The sequence below is a fragment of the Mustelus asterias genome, chromosome 20 (genome assembly GCF_964213995.1).
Source record: "Mustelus asterias chromosome 20, sMusAst1.hap1.1, whole genome shotgun sequence".
Taxonomy (NCBI): Eukaryota; Metazoa; Chordata; class Chondrichthyes; order Carcharhiniformes; family Triakidae; genus Mustelus; species Mustelus asterias.
This window is the reverse complement of record NC_135820.1, coordinates 29,095,718-29,123,327: the sequence shown is the minus strand read 5'-3', so window position 1 is coordinate 29,123,327 and position 27,610 is coordinate 29,095,718. Positions and strand designations below refer to the sequence as shown.

General features: G+C 42.6%; 1 protein-coding gene across 1 annotated transcript in view; it reads left to right on the top strand.

Annotated features, from left to right (window-relative positions):
* Positions 1 to 27,610, top strand: part of cdh22 (cadherin 22) — a 767,168-nt gene that overhangs the window by 671,316 nt on the left and 68,242 nt on the right. Inside the window, exons 8-9 of the mRNA XM_078236055.1 lie at positions 7,100 to 7,221; positions 8,730 to 8,847. Of these exons, the coding sequence (XP_078092181.1) occupies positions 7,100 to 7,221; positions 8,730 to 8,847 (240 nt within the window). The remainder of the gene's footprint in view (positions 1 to 7,099; positions 7,222 to 8,729; positions 8,848 to 27,610) is intronic.

Here is a 27,610-nt window from a genome sequence, read left to right as displayed (position 1 = left end):
TTCTGTTTTCAGTCCAGACTGGCCTCGCTCTAATTTTCAGCTTGTGTCCTGCACCCTTGACTCCCCAGCAGAGGAAATAGTTTCTCTGTATCTACCATATCGAATCTTTTTAATTTTATAGAACACTTTGGGCAGATCGCCTTTCATTCCTCTGTACCCTAAAGCAGTGCTTTTCAAACTTCTTTTCAGGTGACGCACTTTAACCAAATGGTTCACCCAATAATTTTCAGGCTGTTCACCGGAGCTCCTGGCGCTCTGTCCATAGCTGCCATTAGTGCTGCTCTGTGTTGTCACGGAATTGGTGGAACAGTTGATGCTCTCGCTGGAAGATTCAGATGTAGATTTATTGGTGTCGCTGGCCCTCTCTTTTGGATGACAAAATGATCCATGGGTTATATGCGAGTTGTCACTACATTTGTAGCATTGAAAGTGTGTGAATCAACTTACTAGAAAGGAAAAGAAAATTGGTGTCCATTGCATTTGCAGGACATTCTGAGCTGTTTATTGCCTCATGTGGTCACAGTGTGGACTGCAGAGAGAATGTCTATTTCATTTCCCGAGGGAAAAGGTCAGGGAATCTTTGCAAAATCAATTTTGGCGACACCCACTTTGAAAACCACTGTCTAAACAATGTAAGTTCATGCAATTTATCCTTATAAAGCCCTACCTTTAAGAATGTGGGGTGTTTCTGCAATATGCCTCGGGGGCTATTGAGATCAATATTATCCGTTCAGCACGAAGAAGTCAATGTGGCAACTACTATAGTTCTCAAAAATGAAGTAGGGCACGAAGGTTTTGCAAGGGTAGGGGAATACCTAGGTAACAATTTTGCTTTATTCCTTCATAGGTCTTGTTGCTGGCAAGGCCAGCATTTGTTGCCCATCCTAATGCTTGAGAAAGTCATGGCGAGTCGCCACCTTGAACCATTCAAAGGAACTGGGTTTGAGATAAACAGTTCAAAAGAGAGGAAAAAGTAAAATGTTAAAAAGTACAATAAAAAAATAGTATTCAGCAGCATTATAAAGATCTCATTCCAAAATAGTTTGGAAGAAAAATTGGCAGTAAACCAACTGGAATATTAAAGCAGGAATAATCTCAGTAAAAAGGAGGCATATTCCCATAAGTAAGATATGCACATGACAGATCTAGGGTCAGTGACACAAAAGAAAATTAAACAGGATATCAAAAATGTTGAGAAGCAGAAAAAGTTTTGAAAAGTTATGAGAGTGTTACAAAGAAATACTGCAACACAGCATGGAGGAAAGTAGTTTAGGGTCAGAAATACATCAACTATAAAAGAGCAGGGAAACTGATATCAGAGGTAATCAGTGAGTATTTTGCTGAGTTTTCACGGAAGAGTTTGCCATTTTAAATGTTCTGTAGGGCAGCACAAAGGATAAACTGCCCATCTACAGGCCAGTCAATCCAACATTGGTGGTGGTTAAGGTTCCAAGGGACTTATTATGTAATTAAATTAATACTCCCTTGAAAGAATTGGCTTAATTAAGAGTAACCGACATTGATTTACAAGAGGTCATTGAATAAATAATCAATTGTATTGATAAAGGAAATTCAGAGGATGCTGTGTCGATGGATTTTCAGAAGCCCATTGAGAAGGTGCCAATGGAGGCTTGTTGATCAAATTAAGGGTAAAGAGCAGAAAACAGAAAGCAATAGTTTACAGATTGGCATGATTTTGCCAGCAATGCTAAAGTTGCCACGCCAGGATGGTGGGAGAGAGCTGGATGCAGAAATGAGAAAGCAATATAGCCGAGACTGTCCAATCAAAGAGGCAAGGGGAAGTGGCCAATCAAGAAAGATGGACAGTCCATCCATAGTCCACCTGGCCCAGTCAGAGTATCAGCAGTTTTGCAGCCTCGCCAGCATCAAAAGTGGCAACTGCTGAGGGAAGAAGGAGAGCGTAAGGGTGCCTCAGCTTTGAGGTACATTTGCAGGGGTGGCAGTCCAGGCTGTAAAATTTGTGTATTGCAGAAGGAGATAATATGGCCCATTGAGTTTGCACCAACTCTCCAAAGGAATACCCAGGCTCACTCCCCCATGCCCGTAACTCTGTGTATTTACCATGGCTAATCTACCTAATCTACACATTTTTGGAGTGTGGGAGGAAACCGGAGTACCCGGCGGAAACCCACGCAGACAGTCACTGAAGGCCGGAATTGAACCTGGGTCACTGGCACTGTGAGGCAGCAGTGCTAACCACTGCGCCGCTCTGGAAAATGCTGGCGTCAGTAGTGGTGCCAGGACTGTAGGGGCAGCCATCAATAGCCCCCTTCTTGGATCATGTAATCTCCAGTTCCAACAGCACCCCACACACCCTCATGAGAAGTCACTGGGAGGCTGTGTCTATGTAGCTTGCAGCCTCTCCATGTGGCAGAGGAGAGGGAGGGGTGTGTTTGGGCGGGTGGAGGGGTGTTGTTGGTTCCACTTCACTAAATTGCTCTGAATTTAGCCTTCAATTATACAAATTGACCGCAAGTGGCCAGTTGGTGGGTAGCCAAATTGCTAGAGGGATAAAATATAAAAGCAAAGAGATGATGCTGGAAGTTTATAAATCACCGGAGTATTGTGGACAATTCTGGGCATCACATCTCAGAAAAGGTGTAAAGGCCTTACAACAGTCTTTGGAGAGGAGGTTTATCAGGGTGTTCCCAGAGATGAAGAACTTAATTATTGAAGAAATTCTTCTTCTTGGAACAGGTAAGATTAAGAGGTAAGCTAATTGAGGCTTTCAGGATGAAGGGTGTTTTTGATAGCTGGAGAAAAACTATTCCTCTGTGTCAATAGCCACAAATCATCAATTTGAAATTATTGGCAAGATATCAAGAGGATAAAATTCAAAATTAATTAGCAAAAACAATAGATTGAATGTTAAGGTGATGGCAGGGGTCCTACTGTCCGGGGTTCAAGTCGGGGTCAAACCCACCTTGGCGAGCAGGACCCAGAGCTTCATCTTCACAGCAGCAGCCAATTAGGTGGCTTCTTACGGGGCTGACATCCTTATGAAGGAGCACTGCCTGACCCCAGAACTGCCAGCCAATCAAAGGACCAGCAGTTCAGCAGACACAGCATGCCACTGCTGAACATAACTAGCAGAGAGAGAGAGACAGATATTTTTCTCCTAGGGTCTCATAACAAATTCAGGAATGCCCAATTGATTCAGTCACACAGATTAGAAATTACACTCTTCACTTTACTGTGAAGTACAGCGCTGTGTGCATTTCGCACTTGGGTGTGATGCAAAATGATATATTAGGGATAAACTGGCAAAACTCCCAATTAACAACCATCAAACCAATTGGACATAAACAGCTATCTGCTTATAGTTTAGCCATCTAGCTGTTTCTAAATCCATTCGTGTATTTTTTTTTCCCTTTTAAATACTTGAGTTTGGTTGAAGCAGAAAGATGGTGATAACCGAGTTTCTCACATGGGTGGCAATGAGGTTGGTAGAAAAAGAGTGGAACTGCCTCTGGACAGATTTGGATCATGCTGAAAGATACAACCAGGGCTTGCGAAGGCTGCGATGGAGCTGCTGGCTATGTAATGCCAACTGAGTGTACGATCCATGATGTAGTTTGCAGATCTGAAGCCACTGGATTCATTTCTTGTTATACCCTCGTAGTTAGGATTGTAGAATCTCACAGATTAAAAGGAGGCTAGTTGGCCCACTGTGACTGTGCCAGCTCATTGAGAGAGCTGATCAATTACCATCACTCCCATGCTGCTTCCCAATCCTCCGCATTTTTGTCCCTTCTTAAATATCCCCAATTCCAATTGAAGATGATGGGGGTGATTCTCCAAGCCCACTGCGTTGCTTTTGTAGCCGTCAGCTCTGCGCCAGAAATCAGCGCAAAGCTGAATAAATCATGGAAATGAAGATTTTAATCTCATTAGCGGGCCTGGGCCTACTAGCATCTCCCCCTGCCCCAGCCAGCAGTGCCAGCCTGACCCTGGCACTGCCCAAGGGGTAATGTGGCAATGCACAGGGGAAATCATGGCACTGCCCATTGGGGGGGGTCACACTCGGGGGAGTGTACACTCAGCAGTGCCAGAGGGAAGGAGGCCAACGATTGGGGCTGGTAATTGGGGTGGGATGGGGAGGGCTCATCCTGCCGGGGGCGGTTGAGGGTCGGGAGGGGAGCGTTGGGATTGTGTTGGGGGAGGGGAGGAGGTGGTAGTTGGGACTGTGGGGCGGGGTGGCGGGGGGTGCTGGGGTTGCGGGGGGGGGGGGGGGGGGGCGAGGGGGGGGGGGAACTGAGCCGAGACACAGATACCAGTGATCATGGAGGGTGGTCGGAGGGGCAGCATTGCGGGGCTGACTAGCGATTGAGCTGGCCAGTGATCGGGAGACCGGCAGTTTCAGGGCTATTGCTCATGTGCCGATCTCGGCGCCAGCAGATTGACACATGAGCAGTGCCCGCTCAGCGCTATGCTGCCACCTCTCCAGCGGGAATAGGCCCCAGCTCCGGATTTTTAATGATATTCATACTATGCACTCCGCAGTGCACCGAGTGTGGCTGAAACAAAACAACGGGATTTACTCCAGTTTTTAGGCGAATTTGACACTTAGAAGTTTTGGGGGAAAATCCCATGCCAGATTGAATTTGATTCCACCAGCCTCTCAGACAATGCATTCCAGATCAAAGCAATTGGGCTGCTTTGATTACAGTCAGCGTTCCTCCCACCTTCACAGTAAAACCATAACTGCTGTCATCCACTGCATTACTCCACTTCTGATTTAACTTGCTCCCACCCACCATTGCTCCTGAGCTCCTTGGCCAGCTTGCCTGCTGCTCAGTCATGCTGCCTGCCCCCCCAACCCCAGCCCAAAGATGACTTGTCCTTGGGGTCATGAATGGAGCCTGCAGGTCGCCAGTACTATCCGACAGTCCTTTCATAACACTGATCAAAGATGCATTTTCTCTCTCCACAGACGCTGCCTGACCCACAGCAGTTCCAACATTTTCAGTTTTTCCTTCAGATTTGCAGAATCTGCAGTGTTATTCTGCTGTCCCAGAAATAACCAGTTGGTTTCATTTCAACTATTTACTGGATTTCAGGAGGGGGAGCAAACCTAATTTGCAGTAATTGGATATTTAATGCTGTAGTTGATACTTCATTAAACATTCTCATCTTTGATTTTTCGCACATAAGGTGAATTAAGTGGAGTTAAGGAAAATATCTTTACATTGAGAGATTTCAGAGCATAGGCTGCCTTGCTACAATGAATAGTTGAGATAGAGACTATTGCACCTTCAGGAGGATGATAGGCAGACGAAAAAGATAATGACATTAGTTTAGGATCACTCTGCCAAATAGACAGGATGAGTCAAATTGCCTCCTTGTCTGCTTTAAACAAGAAGGTTCTATAGTATCACTCTAGAAGTGATACTGTGGAACACTATAGGGAGGTGATACTACAGGGAAAGTGGTGGAACAGTGGTATTGCCACTAGACTAGTAATCCAGAAATGCAGGACAAGAACTAGGGACCCGGGTTCAAATCCCACCATGGGAGATGGTGAAATCTGAAATCAATAAAAATCTGAAATTTAAAAAGTCTGATGACCATGAAACCATTATGGGTGGCACAGTATCTAGCACTGCAGCCTCGCAGCGCCAGGCACCCAGGTTGAGTGCCTTGGGTGACTGTGTGGCGTTTGCACATTCTCCCAGTGTCTGCGTGGGTTTCCTTTGGGTGCTCCGGTTTTCTCCCACACTGCAAAGATGTGCAGGTTAGGTTGATTGGCCATGGTAAATTGCCCCTTAGTGTCAAAAGATGTGCAGGTTAGATGCGTGAGGTTATGGGGATGGGGTTGGGCCGGGTTTGTGCCTGGGTAAGGTGTTCTTTCAGAGAGTTGATGCAGACTCGACAGGCCAAATGGTCCAGAATTAAACCCAGTCCATGGCGCTGTGAGGCAATAGGGCTAGCCACTGTGACACTGTGCTGTCCATTCTTTCCCCCTTTCCCAGTTTCTATTCAACCAGTCTGATACCATAGAACCCACCTGTTTAAAGCAGACAAGGAGGCCCATCCTATCTGTATGGCAGCATGATCCTAAACTAACGTCATTAACCTTTTCATCTCCCTATCATCCTCCCTAAAGGTTCAATAGTCTCTGCTTCCCAACTATTTGTTGCAGCAAGGCAGTCTGTGCTTTGCACTCTATGGATTCTAATAGCTCTTCTTTTTCATTTTGAAACCCTATTTTCTCCTTTCCCTTGGGCTCAAGAGCCAAGAATCGTGTCACATGGTTAAATCCAGCAAAGGTTGGCAGCTTTTGCACTGTGACATACTTTGAGTAGGCAAATCCATGTCATCTCACTAGTAATTCTCCAGACGCCTGAATTTTTTCCGATTATTTTCTGCCACGGCCCCTGGCTGTGGGAAGTTACCAATTCTGCCTCGTGTGCCCTGCTGTGCTTTTGATAGAAAAGGTGCCTCTCAGATTTACCTTTGCTACATCTTTGAAGGTAGAATGAGGGAAATAGCCTGAGGTGAACAGCCTTGCTCCATGGCCTTTTTACTAGCAGTTGCTGCTCCCCCTCAAGTGTGAGCAGTAGTTCTTTAAGGACGCTTCTTCAATTATTTTCCTTCCTGTACCCAAGGCAACATATTGAAATTATGTCCTTGACTTTGTATAGTCTCCACCAGAACCGGCAATCTCTGCTTTTCTATGTGTGTATTTTATTCTAGTTGAGGGCTGACATTACTGGAATGATGTATTATAACTATAAAGAACTGGATGTACTTTATAGACAAGAGCTTGTGCGATGTGTAAATATGATTTTTACTGCATCTTTGCCTGATAAAATAACTGCTGCCTCCTCATACACAGAGTCCCTTTGGTATATTTGTATAAAGATGATTGATTTATCATGAAGATAATGCTTTGGCATGAAAAAAGTGAGAATAAACAAAATCTCCAGTCTGAGGCGAATAATTCTGTTCTTTCTAAAGAGACGCAAGGAGCCATGAGTGTGTTCCTGTTGTGCTGTCTCCTCTTGAAGAGTTTTGCCTGCTTGTTAACCTTAAATTAGCCTCTGACTGTTTCAAAAAATAATTGTGTTTTATGCAGATGACCACACACAAGTGAGCAAGGCCTCCTTCAGTGTTAGAATTCTGGATGTTAATGACAATGCTCCAGAACTTTCCATGCCTTTCGAAGCTGCCATCTGTGAAGATGCCAAACCGGGTCAGGTAGATGCAATTTCATTGGATTTTTGAGTTAATGTGATTTGCTAAATCTCCGCCCAGTGCACAAAAATACATTTGATTGATGCAAGCCAACTCTTGTCCTCATTAAGCAAAGCCATCGCTATTGATTTCAGTAAATAGAGAGTCATTAAGTGTTTGAGGTAATGCCCATCAACTATGTTCTGATAGTGCAGCTTGCTTTGACTTCCAGTTTGCTTTACTGACTGAAAGTGTTTAGAAAAGCTGAAAATATAATTAGTGCAAATGCACCATGATACGACATGGGCATTATGCCCAGGAGTTTCCACTTCAGTCTTCTTGGCACATACTGGGAGGGCATAATGGGAAATTCTGCATCTGGAATTTTTCATGACATTAATTATTAATGGTGAAAAATTACGGGCTGGCAGTGCAGACATTCCCAATATATAACCCCACCCCACTGTAAACATGGAGCATTGTTACAGAAATTCTCAGCCATTCTCCTATTTAAGAGGCCCCTTAAAGCCTATCCCTTTGATCAAGTTCACCTGTCCAGCTAATGTGACTCAGTGTCAAATTTTGTTTGATAATGCATCAGTGAAGCACCTTGGGACATTTTACTGTATTAAAGGTGTTATAGAAATGCAAGTGTCACTGACAATAAAGTTGGGGAAGTGTATTAAACTGCCTGCAATAATTGGTGACTTTAATGTGTTATAAGCAGAGCCTGTGTAATTGATTCCAACAGTAATAGCAGATGATTAATGCCATTTACCTAATTAGGTGCCTGCCCAAGGGAATCAGGGATTTCTTTTTGTTTATTACAAATACGTTAATACAAAACAATTACAAATACACAAAGAACAAATGTGAAAAAAAATACATTACCAATGGCTAACGCCATCCATTTATCAGTTACTTCCTTCCATTTCGGAAGGGTTCATCGTCAATTACAGTTTTCCAGGGCATTGCCCTCAAAATACACCTCCATTTACAAATCATAATCTACAAATCTACAAACATTAACAACACTACAACTATACACAACAGAAAAATAAACACTGAAGCATAAGGGCACCGTCCCCTGGGTTTGTCCACCTGCCGGGGGATGCAACCCTCCAGTGGTACTCATATCCGGGGGTTACACCTTACGGATGTTCAGCCGGAGGGGGGGAAATGGGGGAAACCACCCCGCCTACTCAATCCGGGACCCCTTCCGGAATTTCAGCCGGGGCGGTGGGAGAGTCTCTCCAGGGTACTCAGTTCGGGCCTTCCTTCCCAATTTTTCTCCCGGAGAATAAAAATCCCTCTGGTGTTACTATGTCCGGGGCTTCACCACCCAGAACTTTCCCCAAGTGGATGTCACACCCCCCGGGGGTGACTTTACCAAGGGAATCAGGGACCGTGTAACTGGTGGGGACAGATCTCCAGGTGGATCACAGTCCGTGCTGCCATAAATGCTCTGGCAGAATGTGGAATTGCTCCACTGGGTTCACAGGTCATATCTTGACGTTTGTTTCCCATTACAGTTGATCCACACAGTCAGTGTGGTGGACAAGGACGAACCACAGGGCGGCCATCGCTTTTACTTCACATTGGTTCCTGAGGCAGCCGACAGTCGTCATTTCACCCTCTGGGATATCAAAGGTACATCTTGATCCCAAACTCATGTCGTGAGGGGTGGCAAAACCTGACAGGCAATTTGAGTTCAGTTGGCAAAAAAGCAGCAACCTGGTCTAAACTTTTATTCACAGCGTAGCCCAGTATTAAACCAGAACTGAGATGTAATCCTGAGGCAAATTGCTTCGACATTACATCCACAGAAAGGATAATATTGAACCCATTCTGGCATGCTGTGCTTCTACCTGAAAGACTTTGAAAAGGAAACATTAGGCATTTTAAAAGTAATCTCATTTATCCTGATTCAGCTCTTAGTAGAATTTATCAGATGTGAGAAATGGCTAAGTATACCATCAAACATTGAAAAATCAGTCATTCTCAAACAAAACTGTGATTCCTGCTACCAACTGATTATGTTGTGAGATTTAGCATGTTCATACAAAGTTCCTTGCTGCAATGTTTCAGTCAAGGTAAAACCCATTTTTGAATATGAATGTTTGTAAAATTATATTACATGACATAATTTTAAGGCCTGTGTCTAGTACTGTGGGTAGTGGATTGATAATGCTGCAAACAAGTCACTTGTATAATGGACTGTCTAGTTTAAATAACAATACCATGTGCCTGGCTTACTTTTCCTCAATTCCCCCATTGCTGCACCTAATTTATTATTAGTAATGTGATGGCTTCTAAAGAGTGCAAAGGTCTAGCTGTTTGAAAAAGATATGGTCATGAGTTTGATTATTTAATTTGCAAGCTTTTTACTTTAATTTCTTCCAAGTTCTTGGTGCACACTGCAGAGTAAGGGAGTCTGAAGGGTGAATCTCCTCTGGTTTCCGTCTTTTCCAGGATGTAAAGATGCACTTCCACAGGTTCCATTAGTGTACATAATAGGTATTTATTGATGAGAATTGTACAGCAGCCGTATGTATGGCTGTAGCCAGCTCCCAAAATGTATCTGCCTCGGAGCCTCTCTCTCCATGTGGTGATTCCACACGCTGAGTCCACATTGGTCACACAGACTAGGTGACCCTTACTCTGCTGTATTGTCCTTATAGGGACAATCACCACACTGGGGCAGGAGTCTGGCTCTGTTCAGGAGTTTCCTGTAAGGAAGCAAATGAGAGTTGGCACTGATCAGAGTTAAAGATTAAAATAATATTTGAGGCAAACAATGTAGATGTAAGCAGATGAACAGATGAGGGGTAAAGGAATAGGATGTTATGCTGATGATATTCGATGAAAAGGAAATGTGTAGAGCATAAATTTCAGAATGGACCTTTTGGGCTGACTGACATAGTTTCTTTACCATAAATTCTATGTAATATTCAAGGAAATGGCAATATTTGAATTGTCCAATAGTTATCAGTTTGTAAAGTTGAAGCCTTTTCTTAGACAATTACTTTGTTTTTTGGGTACACTGTTATTGCTTCCATTGATCTGCCCACTTGTATAAGTGCAAGTTTAAGGTTATACTGAAGCCTTATTGCGTCGGGCACCCCGATTCTGTAGAACTGCCACAAATGATAACCTTGCTTATTCTGTTCATGCATTTACATCTCTTCTGGCTCTGAGTGCCAACCATTTGAAAAGTAGGAATTAACAATTAATTAGCTAGCAGTCAGTTTGATACAGAACTGGATCTGACATTGTGCTCCCTATTATACTGCTGTCAAAATATGCAGGCTGCTGAGGAGAACTATTGCGAGTGACTTTTTACCTCCCTCTAACGTAAAGAATTCTGAAGGTAATTTTGCAGCCTGCTGTGCCTTCAAGATATTCACATTGCTCAATATCTGTTTTCTCCATTAAAAAATGGTGTTGAAGTGCCGATATACATTTTGTCACTAGCCATATGTCTGCCATTTGCACACAAATCTCTGGCCATTTTGGTAGTGGTGACTGTGAGTTAGCACTATCCATCCCATTAAAAGGTGAACACATAATTAGCAATATGCTGCAGGTCAAGTGAAATCATCCTCATAGTATGGTACTATCACATTTTTTAAAAAATCATTCTTGGGATGTGGGCATCGCTGGCTAATCAAGCATTTATTGCCCACCCCTAAAGGTTAAGTAGTAATTTGACGGAACTATTTAGGATTTTGTAAGGAATAGGTAGAGAGAGGCAGTGACATAGGGATATTGTCACAGGACTAATAATGCAGATACCCAAGGCAGTGGTCTGGGGATCTGGGTTCAAATCTAATCACACACAGAATTTGCTTCCAATGAAAAAAGTCTGGAAGTAAATATCTAATGGTGACCATGAAATCATGTCGATTGTCGTAAGAATGAAGTCAGTCTGAGAAAATCTGCCATCCTTGTCCAGTCTGGTCTACATGTGACCACAGATACACAGCAATGTGGTTGACTCTGAAATGGCCAAGCAACTCAGTTCATGGCAATTAGGGATGGGCAACAAACGTTGGCCTCACTAGTGATGCCCACATCCCATGAAAGAATAATAAACTAGCAACGTTCGGCATCGATATTGAAGCTTGCACAATGAGAACAATGATTGTAATAATCATTGCAACATGGTAGCACAGTGGTTAGCACTGCTGCTTCACAGCGCCAGGGACTCGGGTTCAATTCCCGGCTTGGGTCACTGTCTGTGTGGAGTTTGCACATTCTCCTCGTGTCTGCGTGGGTTTCCTCCGGGTGCTCCGGTTTCCTCCCACAGTCTGAAAGATGTGCTGGTTAGGTGCATTGACCCAAACAGGCAGTGGACTGTGGCGACTAGGGGAATTTCACAGTAACTTCATTGCAGTGTTAATGTAAGCCTGATTTGTGACTAATAAGTAAACTTTAACTTAACGAAGTATAATTAGTGTGATTAGCCTTATTGGAAGCATAATGCTGTAGAGAATGTAAACAAATGTCATTTGCTTTTGTGAGTATTTTTGTCACTGTGGATGACCGGTAACAACTCGATGATAACCAGATGTGTTCAGCATTATGCAGGCTTATATTATGAGGACGGCTCACATAGACAAGGCTGGTATTCCATTGGATACAGAATGTTAAAAGGCAATCTAATTAAAAAGATTTTAAAAAATTCTTTCACTGGATATGTGTGTCACTGGCTAGGCCAGCATTTTTATTGTCCATTCCTAGTCTAGAAGATGGTGGTGAGTCACCTTCTTGAACCACTGCAGTCCATGAGATGTAGGTGCTGTTCGGGAAGGAGTTTTAGGATTTTCACCCAGCGACGGTAAAGGAATGCCAATATAGTTCCAAGTCAGGATGGTGTGTGACTTGGGAGGGGAATTTGCAGGATTTATTAAAGGATTTTTAGGATATAGATAGAAAATATTTCCACTGGTAAGAGAATCCAGGTCAAGTTGACGTAACCTTAAAATTAAATTAGGTTATTCAGGGGCATGACAGTGAAAATCTGGAAATCTCCGGACAAAAAACCATTGAGGTTGCAGGTCAAGTGAAATATTAAAAACTGAGATTGATGCATTTTTGTTTGGTAATAAGTATTGCTAAATGAAGATGGGTAGATGCAGTTAAGATACATGCTCTTCTTCAAGGAAGAACAGGCCCAAGGGGGCGAATGGTCTCCATCCATTCTTACATTCCTCACAGTCTGATAGCTGTCCATGAGTCACCACCAGTCCCTCATAATGTATCTTTTTATTCTGGTTGTTCTCTGATACACAAACACTTGAGTTCTTTGTGTCTCATATTATTAAAAGCTGAGGAACAGGAGGAAGCCATTCAGCCCTTTGATCCTGCTCCATCATTCAACCAGACCATGGCTGATTGAAGTCCGAACCCCACTTTCCCAGCATGGCTCGAATCCCTTTGTGCACTTCGTTAGCATAAATCTCCAGATCTCAGATTTTAAATTATTAATCTACTACTACTTGTAGGAGAGATTTTTATATGAAGTGGTGTTTCTTAACTTCCCTGCTCAATGAATTGGCTTTGTCCTCTTGTGCTAAAATATCCCACCAGAGAAATATGGATCTCTCCATTTTTTTGTTTATTCGTTTTACGAGATGTGGGCTTCGCTGGCTAAGCCAATATTTGTTACTCATCCCTAATCGCCCTTGAAGTGAGTGGCTTGTTCAGCCATTTCAGAGGGCAGTTAAGAGTCAATCATATTGCTGTGGGTCTGGAGTCGCATGTAGACCACACCAGGTAAGGATAGCAGATTTCCTTCCCTAAAGGGACATTAGTGAACCATATGGGATTTTATGGCAACTGTTTCATGGTCATCATTAGATATTAATTCATCTTTTTATTGAATTCGAATTCCACAATCTGCCTTAAATTTGCACCCGGGTCCCCAGAGCATTACCATGAGTCTTACTGGACAAATGCGAATATCACTTGGCCACCACCTTCCACAATCCATTCCTTAAAAGCTCCAGTCAAATTACCACGTGACCCTCTATATGCAAGCAAAATTAATGTCATCACTCCTCACAATTAGTGGAGCTCTGATAACATTCTGGTGAATCTGTACTGTACTTCTTCAAAGGCAATAAATGAGTATTATGGTACATAGAGTACTATGAAAGTATTCTAACCAGGGCTGTGTTGATGTAGCAAGACATTCCTCTGCTTTATATTCTAGCTCTCTAGAAATAAAGACTAGCATTCAATGAGCCTTTCTTGATTTATGTCCAGTGATGAGGGAGTTCAGAAATATGGATGGATTGGAGAAACTGGGGCCGTTCTCCTCAAGAGAAGAGAAGGTTGAGGGGAGATTTGATAGAGATGCTCAAAATCATGAGGGCTCTACTCCGAGTAGATAGAGACAATCTGTTCCCATTGGCGGAAGGTTGAGAACCAGAAAATACAGGTTAGAACTTGACAAGAAAACCAAAAGTGACATGAGGAAAAATGGTTAATACAGTCAGCATATATGATCTGAAATGCACTGCCTGAAAGTGTGATGTAAGAAAATTCAAGTCAGGCTTTCTAAAGGGAATTCCCTATTGAATTCCATCAAAGGGGATATAATTATTGGATCAGAGAGAAATTCAGGACAATGTAACTAGATAAGTTGCTCTTGCAAAGAGCTGACATGGGCAAAATGGCCTCCTTCTGCAATTTAGCTATTCTAAGATTCTATGGATGGGATTTTCCAGCGCCCCTGCACCCTTTGGCATGTCTTTTGGTGGTGCAGGTGGCTCACCATTGGCTGCTTGTGGGATTTTCCATTCCCGCTGAAATCTACAGCGTTTTCCATGCTTCGTCTGTCCCGTCACTGGGGAATTGCCAAAGTGGGAGGAGGGGTCCGGAAGATCCTGCCATCAGCAAGGGTGGGAAAGCCAGGCATTTGTTCCTGATTTTTGTACCTAACCATCACATTTTAGTTAATTGTGTGCATGGACTTTTAAATTTCTTTGCACCTCCACTGTTCCTAGACTTACAACATTTATAAAATACTCTAATCTATGCTTTTTGGTCTAAACTAGAGGACCTCACATTCGCATGCATTGAAATCCATCTGCTGCATCTTTACCCACTCGCAATCTATCAATGTCTCTTCTTTAATTTTATGCTCCTTCCTACATTACTTACAATGCCGCCAATCTTTGTGTCATTGGCAGACTTGGATGTTTGGCTGCCTATGGTGTTATCCAAGTCATTAATAAATATAGTGAATACTTGAGACTCCAGCACATATTCTTCTTGGACACCACTGGTCGCTGCCTTCCAATACAAATACAGGCACATTATTCATGCATTCTGTCTTCCACTATCCAGCCAGTAATTTGTTTTTAATTCTACAAGCTTTAATTTTGGCGAGCAGTCTCTATGTGGAACCTTATCAAATGCCTTCTGGACAAGTATATAAACTACATCAAAGATGTCCCCCTGATGACTACATCCTCAAAAATTGAATTAAGTTAATTAGATATGACCCACACTTCACAAATGAATGTTCAAGTTCTCTAATCAGCTCAAATATCTCTACAGGACGGCATGGTGGCACAGTGGTTAGCACTGCTGCCTCACAGTGCCAGGGACCTGAGTTTGATTCCCGGCTCGGGTCACTCTCTGTGAAGAGTCTGCACGTTCTCCCCCTGTCTGCGTGGGTTTCCTCCAAGTGCTCCGGTTTCCTCCTACAGTCTAAAGATGTGCAGGTTAGGTAGATTGGCAGTGCTAAATTGCCCCTTAGTGTCAGGGGGACTAGTTAGGGTAAATGCATCAGGTTACGGGGATAGGGTCAGGGTGGGATTGTGGTCAGTGCAGACTTGATGAGCCGAATGGCCTCCTTTTGCACTGTAGGATTCTATGATTCTACACACTCAACCACTCTCTCCTTATAGATTCCAATAATTTCCCCACAACGGGTGTCTATAATTTCTCAGTTTCTTAAATAATGGGTTAACATTTATAATTTTCCGATCTAAAGAGACAGTAACAAAACTGCAAGGGCTCTGGAAGATTATGGTGAAAACATTTTCAGTTTCCTCACCCACTTCCTAAGGTGAAAGCCATCAGAACCTGGGAATCAGCCAGACAATAAGGCCATTTTTTGCTGATAGTGTTTTCTTGCTACTAAGGAGTTTAGCAATTTCATTTTTCTTTATTATTTCACAGGATGTGGGCGCCACTGGCAAGGTCAGCATTTGTTACCCATCCCTAATTGTTCTTGAACTGAGTGGCTTGTCAGGCCATTTCGGAGGGCAGTTAAGAGTCAACCATATTGTTGTGGGTCTGGATTCACATGTAAGGATTTCCTTCTCTGACGGACATTAGTGAACCAGATTTTTTTTTAATGACAATCAATGATAGTTTTATGGTCACCTTTACTGAGGCTATTTAATTTCTTAACTGCTTTTAAATTCCACCAGCTGCCTGGTGGGATTTGAACCCATGTCTTCAGAGCATCATTGTTGGCCTCTGAATTATTGGTCCAGTGACATGATAATGTGAATTCAGTTCGATGCCCAATGCCAAGCTAGCCTCACTCATCAGTGATACCCTAGCACAAACTAGCTGCTTACTTCTGAGGAAATGACTTCCCTTTCTTGCCCATAAATCTAGCTCTAACTCCTGAGAGCAGAGATATTTTAGCTCCATTTTCTTATAGGGATTTGAAGGCCTCAGCTCAATCACTGCTTGGAAAATTTAACTTGCAAACCGATTATGCGAAGCTAGCCCAAGAGGGGAATAAATGTAGTATTACCATGCAGTATTCTACTTAGCAACTAGGACTGCGGGGAGGGCTAGAAAAAAGGAGAATTCCTCCATGGGCATTTGTACAACAAAATCTGTTAATATGTAAACATAGTTACAAAGAACAGGCCTTTGATTTTGCTACAGTGAGTGTGCAGAAAACTTGTTTTTTCTGATAAGTGTGGGATTGTGTATGAAACTCAAAGATTTATTTAAATTCAACTTCTCTCACAACCAAGAGCTGAATTAGGTTAGATTTGAATCAATTATTTTCCCAACAAAATGCAAAATCATAAAAAGTGATAGAAAAACCAGAGTAAAATAAAGTTTTGATCATTCGATTAGGGTTTTTATGCTATCAGGGTTCAAAGTTTAATAAGTCATTAGAATTTATTTAACCTGCAGATGAAATATAGTCTATCAAATCTTCAGTCAGTTAGTTGTTTTGAGTTCCATCACTGGTAGCCATGGATCTGCCTGCGGATAATAAGTAAAAATTGGAATTCAGCAGCGATCTCATGAAAGAATGAGAGTTGATTGTGTCTGTTCTCAAATGACTCCAGACTGCAATTATGTAAAGTGTGACTAACTATGGTAATCAGGGCCATACTCTTTCAATGGCTTTGCATGGCTGTTTGGTGATTCCACTTGGCCACAAAGCTGTCCCTTAATCCAAAATGGAGTGAAGAACAGATATGAAAATGGTTACAAGGTAATAGCTCATGAGCGAATGGTACTTCAACTTCCAAAGTTCAGACACCTGTTAGCTCATTAACACTAGAACTGAGATGTACATCCCATTTTAGATCCTCCTCAATAGTTTGACGGCACTAAGGTGTTGGATTGTGATGTCATTCAGTGACAGATTGGAAGGGGCCAGTTTCGAGTGAAGCCTATGTCACCAGTCAGGGTTGAGGGGCACTCTATTCTCTACAAGTCAGTTGTGAAGTTGGTCAAGAACAGTTGGCCTGGGAGATTTGGTGTGAATGCTCTGCATTTGAATCACCAACATATTTGAAGCGGCAAGTGCCAGTGTCAACGTGCATGCAACCGGCATATTTAATCAAGACCAGGAACACAACAGACTCCATCTTAGTTCTCTGGGAGCTTCAATATGCATGCTGTTCCCTTCTTTTTGCTGTTTTTAATTAGAGCAGTGATTTACACAGGCCTTCAAACCTGCGAGCTTCCTCCTGCTTTATCTTCCATGGGGGAAAAAAAAGAATCTCCTGAGAATTTCATCAGGAGGAAGCCATTCAGCCCCTTAAGCCTGTCTTGTCATTTAACAAGATTATGACTAATGTAAAGATGTGCTCTCACAGACTTCACTAAAACATAAAGGGTATTTATTAATAATAAAAAGTAGCCTCATGGCTGTAGCTAGCTTCCAAATTAACTCATCATGGGGTAGTTCCACACTCCGAGTCCCGATTGGTCACACAAGCCTTGTGACCCTTACTCTGCTGTGTTGCCCTTAAAGGGACAGTCACCACATCTAATCTGTTTCTGGACTCTATCTACCTACTCTGGGTTCTGTAACTCTTAAAATCCTTGAACAATCTAGCCCTAATTTTAAAGTTATACCTTTGTTCTGGGCTCCTCCACCAGAGGAAATAAGTTATATTTACTGGACTCTGTTCCAGAAAATAATCTTCATTGCTTATAAATTGTTCAATGAACAAACCACAACAATCGCACCAGACTATGAAATCTGCTGCTCTGGCCGCCGATTCATGGTCTACATATATCTAAGTAGTAGGATAGGTAATTTTCTATGTTAGTATTGCACTTTTTTCTACAGATGCATTTGAAACATCTGATTATGACAAAATACAACTTTAATATCCATTTCATACCTCCCTAGGTTGTGAATCTTCAATAGTAAAGAAAAACATAATAAATAAAAACTTACCCATCAAATCATTTAATAATTTTAAAAACTTCAATTAGACTGCTCCTCAATCTTCTACACTCAAGGCACCATTTTTTCATTGAAATCAGTGCAACGCGAATGTAAGCTTTGTAATGTTCTACTCCCAGCGTGGGGACAGTGGGCATGTTGAGATCTGCACCTACTTCTCCAGTCCACACTCCAGATGAGGCTTGTGCATCAAGCTTACCAAATACCTTTTCAAGGCCCACTGAGCTATATTTCTTACCTCAGCATGGTGTACGATTGCCCATTCTGGTTGGATGTATTTGAGGAGGTTGCATCACATGATCTCCCACCTCCAACCACCCCATGCCCAAACCTTCCGCTAATGGTTGGTCAATGAGTCTATCCTTAGTGTGCACTAATTTCCAATTGGGCAGCCGGTGGACTCTCATTACCCAATAGGTGGTCCTTGACAGACAGACAGCCTTTTTCTCCATCTCCAATATCGTTTTCCATGATGCTTTTTCTCACTTGTTACTCGGAGAGGCTCTCCCTGAGATTATCCTTTAAATCCTGGTGTGTTGACAAGCCTACCACATAATATTAACTATTTTAAAACGTTATCACTTAGTAACTTGGAGAACAATTCAATGTTACAACAATGACAATATTTCAAAAAGTACTTATTGTGACAAAATGCTATTCAAATGCTAGGTTTTTTTTCCACTGTTCAAAGCTCCTTTAAGGAAATGAGCACGCAAGTTCAGGTACAAAGGATTTCTTAAGAGAAATGTAAACCAGTGAATATTTGCCTCATTAAATCACAGTCTTTCAAAGATCCTTGCAGCAAGATGGGGAGATTGTCAGTTTAAGGAACTTTGTCAGCCACTTGATCAAGGTTATCTTGTGTCCCCTTGAGGACTCAAAGCTTCATCCATTCAAGTGCAAAGTCATAACTTCATCACATCAGCTCAAATGTTACATAAACCATTCCCTTGAAACTTAGTCAATAGTCAGTAATGAGGAAATCTTTGCATCAAGGTCAATTGTACACTGCGACACAAGAACTCGAAAGTTAAAAGGCTCTGGGAAGCAGCATGCAATGGAAATCCTGCCAACATTAGCCTGAATATGAAACAGTTAAACATGTTGAATTAACAATATGTCTCCTGATTTGAGTTGAAATCAGTTGAAGTGACCTTTAATTAATTTTACCTTTAGCACTCCCTTAGCAGTGAAAAAGGCTGAATAAGAAGACGTAATTAGTTGAAATCCGGGATAATTTGGCTCAAATTATCCATTGTTGCAAACAGCTAGACGTTTAATATTTTGCCAGCCCAATTATCAAATCCTACAGTTAAGTTTAGAAATGGCTGTGTTCAGCAGTACTTGGCTCCTCACTGTGGCTTTGCATTAATTTTTTATGCAAATTGCCCATTTATTAAATGTTTTAGAGCCCCTTTGAGGTTCTTTGTTTTGTCACAAGATCTACCTTGATTGTTCACATTTACACAAGATCCTTTAGCTAGTTGGGGCAATGCAACTATAACTCCCTCCTCAGCATACTAATACCATATAACCACTCCACACTCGGTCAAGACACAATTCAACAGTCACCCAAGGCTGGAATTGAACACAGATTGTAGCAAGGCAGTTTATGCTCTGAATATCTCTAATGTAAAGATATTTTCCTTAACTCTAGGGCGGTGCAGTGGTTAGCACTGCTGTCTCACAGCTCCGGGGGACCCCAGGTTCGATTCTGGCCTCAGGTCACTGTCTGTGTGGAGTTTGCACATTCTCCCTGTTTCTGCGTGTGTTTCCTCTGGGTGCTCCAGTTTCCTCCCACAGTCCGAGGCATCTTTCTCAGCCTTGAACATCACTATTTCTTGGATGTCTTTTTGGGTTTCATCGAGAATTTAAGTAAAGTTTATTTATTAGTCACAAGTAAGGCTTGCATTAACACTGCGATGAAGTTACTGTGAAATTCCCCTAGTCGACACACTCCGGCGCCTATTTGGGTAAATGCAACTAACCAGCACGTCTTTCAGAATGCGGGAGGAAACCGGAGGACCCGGAGGAAACCCACACAGACACGGGGAGAACGTGCAAACTCCACAATGACCCAAGCTAGGAATCGAACCCAGGTCCCTGGCACTGTGAAGCAGTAGTGCTAACCACTGTGCTACCATGCCGCCCGTAATTACAGCACAGAAACAAGTCATTTGCCCCAACTGGTCTACACTAATATTTATGCTCCACATAAGCCTCTTGTCACAGCTCTTCTTCTAACCCATAAACACATTCTTCTATTCTTTTCTACCCTAATCTGCTTACCTAGCTTCCCCTTAGAGGCATCCATGCTACTTGCCTCAACTACTTTCCATGATAGTGAGTTCCACATTCTCCAGGTAAAGAAGTTCCCCCTGAATTTCCTGTTGGATTTATCAGTGATGATACTTTTCTGTCTATTTATTTGCCTTTGCAAGTGCAAGCATGTTAACTGGAAACAATAAAATTGGCGTGCCATCATATTAGTGAAGCACATTATTTGGGCAGCATCGTGACAGTGATTGGCACTGCTGCCTCAGTGCCAGGAACCCGTGTTCGATTCCAGCCTTAAACTTTCTCATCATGGATTTTTCACGCATAAAGTGAGTTAAGCAGAGCACATTAAGCTGAATCCTAGAATCCCAACAGTGCAGAAGGAGACCATTTGGCCCATCGGGTCTACACCAACCACAATCCCACCAAGGCCCTATTCCGGTAACCCCACATATTTACCCTGCTAATCCCCTGACACAAGGGTCAATTTAGCATGGCCAATCAACCTACCTCGCACATCTTTGGACTGTGGGAGGAAACTGGAGCACCCAGAGGAAACGCATGCAGAAACAGGGAGAATGGACAAACTCCACACAGACCTGAGGCCAGAATCGAACCTGGGTCCCTGGAGCTGTGAGACAGCAGTGCTAACTACTGCGCCACCGTGCCACCCTAGAGTTAAGGAAAATATCTTTACATTAAGAGATGTTCAGAGCATAAACTGCCTTGCTACAATCTGTGTTCAATTCTAGCCTTGGGTGACTGTTGAGTTTGAAAGTTCTCCCCATGTTTGTGTGGGTTTCCTCCCACAGTCCAAAAATGTGCAGGTTAGGTGGATTGGCCATGGTAAATTGCCCCTTAGTGTCCAAAGATGTATAGGTTAGATGGATAAGCTAAGGTAAATGTGCAGGGTTACGGGGATAGGGCAAGAGGGTGGTCCCAGGTAAGATGCTCTTTCGGAGAGTTAATGCGGTCTTGATGGGCCAAATGGCCTCCTTCTGCACTGTCAGGATTCTATGGGATTCTACTCTGAGGCTTTGTGAAACTGACGGTACTGGTAGGAGAGCCTACAAACTCATGCAGCCAGGATTAATACTGAAATGACAGACTGGTTCAAAATAATACCAATTTACAGGTCCAACATTTCCTTTCTGAATTTCAAATGACCACTGAAATCAGACTCCACTCTTCACAAATTAACTGTTTCCACATTTTCTTAATTTTGCTTCTTGTCCAATATATCTCAAGCTTCTTTCAATCAGTATTTACAAATGGAATTGTTCTTAGAAAGTTGCCAAAAAATACTGTCCAATTGAAATCACTGATGAGCCATAGACGTTGCTGTGACAACGCTGTTTTAGCCACAAGAAACCAATTAAGTGGAAGTTTCGCTCACATACAGTACAGGGAAATGTGCTGCACATGTACATTTACTTAACACAGTGATTGAAAAAAGACATTTACATTCTGCTTTTCTTTGCCACAAACACACACAAAGGTTCAAGCACACAGCGGTAAACAATGCAAATAGGCATTGAGATCACATACCCAACAACAGTGATTGTTGATCACTTGTGATTTACCAATCAGAAATGTAATTATCCACATCTGGATTTTCCAATTAGCCATGTGTGGTCAGTGGGTCAACATATTGAACAATACTGTACTAGATCAGAATTTCCAAAAGGAATTGTATTCATTTAAATCTCTGTGAAAGTCTAAGTGCTACAAAAGTAGTCATGTGCATTTCCTTGTGCCCTTAACTGGTGTTTAGAGATGGTGACTATATATTCTCAGGGAATCCAAGAAACTACTCACGATTATCAGAATATAATCCCCTAGGCCTTCCTGTGATTGCTGAATTACTAACTCACATTTCTGTTGCTGCAATTTTTAAAATAAAACTCTAGAATGGCCATACTGTTTCTCCTTAGTCAGGTGATATAGTCCTGCTTTAAATAAAACAATATGGCTGATGCTGGGTTGCTCCGGACTCACGTGCGGATAGTTAACTGCACTGTCAAACTGAGGCGACACCGCTAAAATAATTAGACAGAGAATCTAACGAAAATAAATTCACAATTTATGTCATAATGGGTAGTGTCCACTAGGCACTCAACTCCATGTGGTGACCACCAGTGATGGAAGATGTCAAATATACCTGTGAGCACTGTGAGATCCCATGCCGGGGCACAGTCTGAAAGAAAGCCTGGCAGCCAGGGCACCCCTTCCATTGGAGGCTATCTGGCCCATCAAGTCTACACCGACTCTCCGAAAGAGCATCTCACCCAGGCCAACCGCCCTGCCCTCTCCCTGTAACCCCACGCATTTACCATGGCCAATCCTCCAAATTCAGAATGAACTTTACAAAATACACACAATCCCAGAACTCCCCTGATCAGACGGTTTTTGAAGCACAGGAACACCAGGGACAATTAAGACTATGTGTACAGTCCTCTCCCCTGAGAATATTTAATTTACCCGGCAATTTAGACAAATATAGTGATTTCCTCTCTAGGAAGGGACACATGTCAAACTTTATCCACCTATTTCAGCACGTTTAATGGATGAGAGCCTGCTCCAGTTCCGAAAAGCCAGCTGCTGGTCCTCTGATGGCTGTAATGAGGATTCTGACTTGCATTCAATAGGAATGGTGAACTGAAAGCAAATTAAGGCATGAGGCACAGCCCAGTGCTTCAATCAGATCAGCGTTCCCTGTGTGAGAATAAAACATGGTATATTGTTAATTGTTGTCATTACTAGATAATGACCAATTTAAGATACAAGCTTTATTGCGCATTAATACCAGCTGTCTTGACCAATCAAATCTCAAATTTAATTTCCTTACTAATATCAATTGGGTACTCCTGCCAAGCCAATTACAGTTTTTAATTGTATTCACCATCTATTGCTACATTTTTCATTTACTAGTTAGTGATCTTAAAATAAATAATCCAGTATAGTCCTCAAATCAATGCTGCTTTCGTTTAAACTGCATTTCTCAGATCTGGGCCCAATGATCTGTTCAGCCAATAAATATGTAAACGGTCCAGTTTGTCTTTTTAAAACAAACATATTCCCATTAAATGTGCAATCTTCATTAAACAATTAGAGCTCATTTCATGGCCAGATGTGCACTTTTCATTTTTTTCTTGCTCGCTTGCCAAATTGAAATGAAGATTATTGGAGGCATTTCCCTCCAGCCAAATTAGTGTCTTTGATTCATGTGCAACTCAAATCTAAAATACACTCAAAGAAGCTTGGTTCCCCCTTTCAAAGGAGAAAGAACAAAGAACAAGATCAGGCCCTTCAGCCCGCCAAGTCTGTGCCGACACAGATGCCTCTCTAATATAATATTTTCTTGCCTCTATGTGGTCCGTATCCCTCTATTCCCTGCCTTTCCATGTATCTATCAGATCCCTCTTGAATTTTGTTAGAGAATCTGCTTCCACCACCTCCTCCGGCGGTGTGTTGCAGGCATTCGCCACCTTCTGTGTGAAAAACTTGCCACTTACATCTTTTAAACTTTCTCTCTCTCAAGTAATTGACCCTTTGACCCTGGGAAAAAGACTGACTATCCACTCCATCCAAGCTTCTCATAATCTTATAAATGGGCCTCTATCAGGCCCATTATACTCCATCCATTCATTATAAGTCATGAAAGTCTGTTGTTTTTCATTTTCCCTCAGCCATTCCTAACTCTCCTGATTATTGTTTCATGTTCCTAGGGGAGCTTCGTCTTGCAGCACTTTTGCACAGCTCAATGAGTGAAAAGTCTACTCTTGATGTTAGCTGTGGCTCAGTCAGTTGTGTTTTCACCACTGAGTCAGTGGTCATGGTTTCAATCCCCACTTCAGAGCATTTAGGCTGACATGCCAGATTCACATAGGGGAAATGTTGCAAAGATGCTGCCAGCTGCCCCTCATAAAGACGTAAAAAACCCCATGGCATTATTGCAAAGGGTAGTTCTCCTGAGTGTCCAAACTTTTTGGCAATCCAAGTAAACTAAATCAAATTAACAAGGGGACAAATTAAAAGGGGCAGCTCCCAAAAAGGAGGGGAACCACCCAAAACAAAATTCTCCAGAGTGTCCTCGTGAAAATCTACCCTTAATTAACAGAGAAAGGCAGCCTATCCAATCATTAACATATCATTGTTTGTGGGGCCTTGTTTGACTGTTGTGTATTCTACAGTGAAGATATTTCAAAATTATTCCATTGGTTGCAAAGCATTTTAGGACATCCCGCAGGCAATGAAAGGCATCATATGAATGCAAGTCTCTCTTAATGTCTGATGGGTGATACTCCTCTGTGCCAGCTTGATTTTTCTGGCAGCAATTTTGCCTCCGCATCAGGTGATTGTGAGTTTGTGAACATGAATTTGTAATCCAAGCTGAGGGAGTGCTCAATTGTCATAGGTGTTCCACTTTAAATGAGACATCCTGTTTGACTTTTTCCTAAATGCAAATTAATGCGGATGCTGGAATCTGAAACACAAAACAGAAAATGCTGGAAAATCTCAGCAGGTATGACAGCATCTGTGGATAGAGAATAGAGACCTGCTGAGATTTTCCAGCATTTTCCATTGGAATTTTTAATAGGCAATAAAGGTCTCATGGCACTTTTCACAAGAACAGAGTTCACAAAGTATTCTACATGGAAAAACTTGTAATATACCGGGGCCTTCTCACCTCACAGCTATACAGAGGGAAAATGCCTTGGCGGGATCATGTAGTGAGGCCATATGAGTAGAACTCAGGAACAGGAGTGGTGCAATCACACTGTTGGGTTGTACTACACACCTCTTAACAGCCAGCGTGAAGTGGAGGAACTGATATGTCAGCAGATTATGGGAAGATGTAAAAACAACAGGGTTGTTGTGATGGACGATTTTAACTTCGACAATATAGACTGGGATTCCTTTAGTGCCAGAGGCTTGGATGGGGCAGAGTTTGTTCAGTGTGTCCAAGAATGCTTCTTCAGGCAATATGTGGATAGTCCAACTCGAGAATGGACTGTCTTAGACCTGCTTCTGGGAAACTAGCCCAGAAAGGTGATTGATATCTCAGTGGGGGACGATTTTGGGAACAGTGATCACAATTCTATAAGTTTCAAGATACTTGCAGAAAAGGATAGAAGTAGTCCCAGAGTGAAAGTACTAAACTGGGGGAAGGCTAACTATGACAGTATTATGCAGGAGCTAGGGAATGTAGACTGGGGGTGGCTGTTTGAGGGTAAATCCATATCCGATATGTGGGAGTCTTTTAAAAGTCAGTTGTTAACAATTCGGGGCCGGTATGTCCCTGTAAAAATGAAGTATAAAGATGTCAAGATTTGGGAACCCTGGATGACAAGAGAGATTGTGAGCTTAGTGAAAAAGAAAGAGGCATACATAAATTTCAGGAAATTGAAAACGGATAAGGCTTTTGAGGAGTACAAAGATAGCAGGAAAGAGCTTAAACAGGATTTAGGAGGGTTAAAGCGGGCCATGAAATGTCATTGGCAGGCAGGATTAAGGAGAATTGCAAGGCTTTTTGTGCGTATATAAGGAGGGAGAGGGTAGCTAAGGAAAGGGTGGAGGACTCGAGGACAGTGGAGGGAATTTGTGTTAGCTGGTTTGGCCTACATTGCCCACAGCAATGTGGTTCACTCATAAGTACCCCTAAAATGGCCATGTGGGCCATTCAGTTATATCAAACTGCTATGACGTCTAAAAGAAATGAAACTAGACAGACCATCCAGCATTAAACTGGGCGCCAGAATCATCAATGGCACAGCCAGTTCTGTCAGCCCTGCAAAGTCCTCCTTATTAACATCTGGGGACTTGTGCTAAAATTGGAGAGCTGTCTCAGAACTCCTCAAACAAAGGTCTGACATAGTCATACTCTATGACTTGAACACTGCCATCCCTGGGTGTGTCCTATCCCACTGCCAGAGGTGACAGCACTCTATGGTATACTGTTGGTGGGGTGGGGGGGGGGGGGGGGGGGGGGGGGGGTTGACTGACAGACCAGACTCCATGAACCTCCGTGGCATCAGGTCAGACTTGGGAAAGGAAATCTCCTGCTGATTATCACCCTCCAGCATCCCATTCTCCAGAGCTGATGAATCAGTACTCCTCCATCTTGAACACCACTTGTAAAAAGCACTGTAAACAAAGGCACAAACTTCAATTGGAACTTTAATGTCCATTACCAAGTGTGGTTCAGTAGTGCCACTGCTGTCCAACTATGAGCTGGTATGTAGCTGCCAGACTGGGTCAACAGCAGGTGGTGAAGCACCTCATCATCACCATCTTACCTGTCATAAATCTGTCCATGACAGTATTGGTAGGAGTGACTAACCCAGACCTTGTGGAGATAAACATATGTCTTCACATTGAGGATACCTTACATTGTGCAGTAACGTAAAGTTTATTTATTAGTCACAAGTAGTCTTACATTAACACTGCAATGAAGTTCTGTGAAAAATCGCCTAATCACCACACTCTGGCGCCTGTTCGGGTACACTGAGGGAGAATTTGGCATGGCCAATACACCTAACCTGCACAACTTGAGACTGTGGGAGGAAACCGGAGAACCCAGAGAAAACCCACGCAGACACAGGGAGAATATGCAAACTCCACAGTGTCCCAAGCCAGGAATCGAACCCGGGTCCCTGGTGCTGTGAGGCAGTAGTGCGAACCACTACTGCCACCATGCTGAATTACTTAAACTCTAAAGAGACCTGGCAACTACCATCGATAATCTCATGGCCCAGCACATACTTCACTTTATCATTATCATCAGGCCAGGTGATTAACCTGGTTCAATGAAGTGTGCAGGAGGGTATGCTCGGAGTAGCACCAGGCATACCTAAAAATGAGGTTTCAACTTGGTGAAACCACAACATAGGACTATTCACATGCCAAAGTGTGGAAGCAGTATATCATAGACAGAGCTAAACAATCCCACAAACAATAGATCCAATCTAAGCTCTGCAGTCCTGCTCCATCCAGTCATCAGTAGTAGTGGACAGTTAAACAACAAATAATCCCAATTTCAATGATGGAGGTGCCCAATGCATCAGTGCTAAAGATAAGGCTGAAGCATTTGAAACTATCTTCAGCCAGAAGTGCTGAGTGGATGATCCATCTCAGCCTCCTGCTGAAGTCCAGAGATACCAGTCTTCAGCCAATTCAATTCACTCCACATGATATCAAGAAGTGGCTGAAGGCGCTGGATACTATCAAGTTCATTCACCCTGACAACATCCCACCAAAGCACTGAAGACTCGTGCTCCAGAACTAACTGTGCTCTTAGCCAAGCTGTTCCAGTACACTGTCACCTATCGGCAATGTGGAAAACTGCCCAGCTACATCCTGTCCATAAAAAACAGAACAAATTCAGCCCTTCAGTCTACTCTTGATCATCAGCAAAGTGATATATAATGTGTGACAATG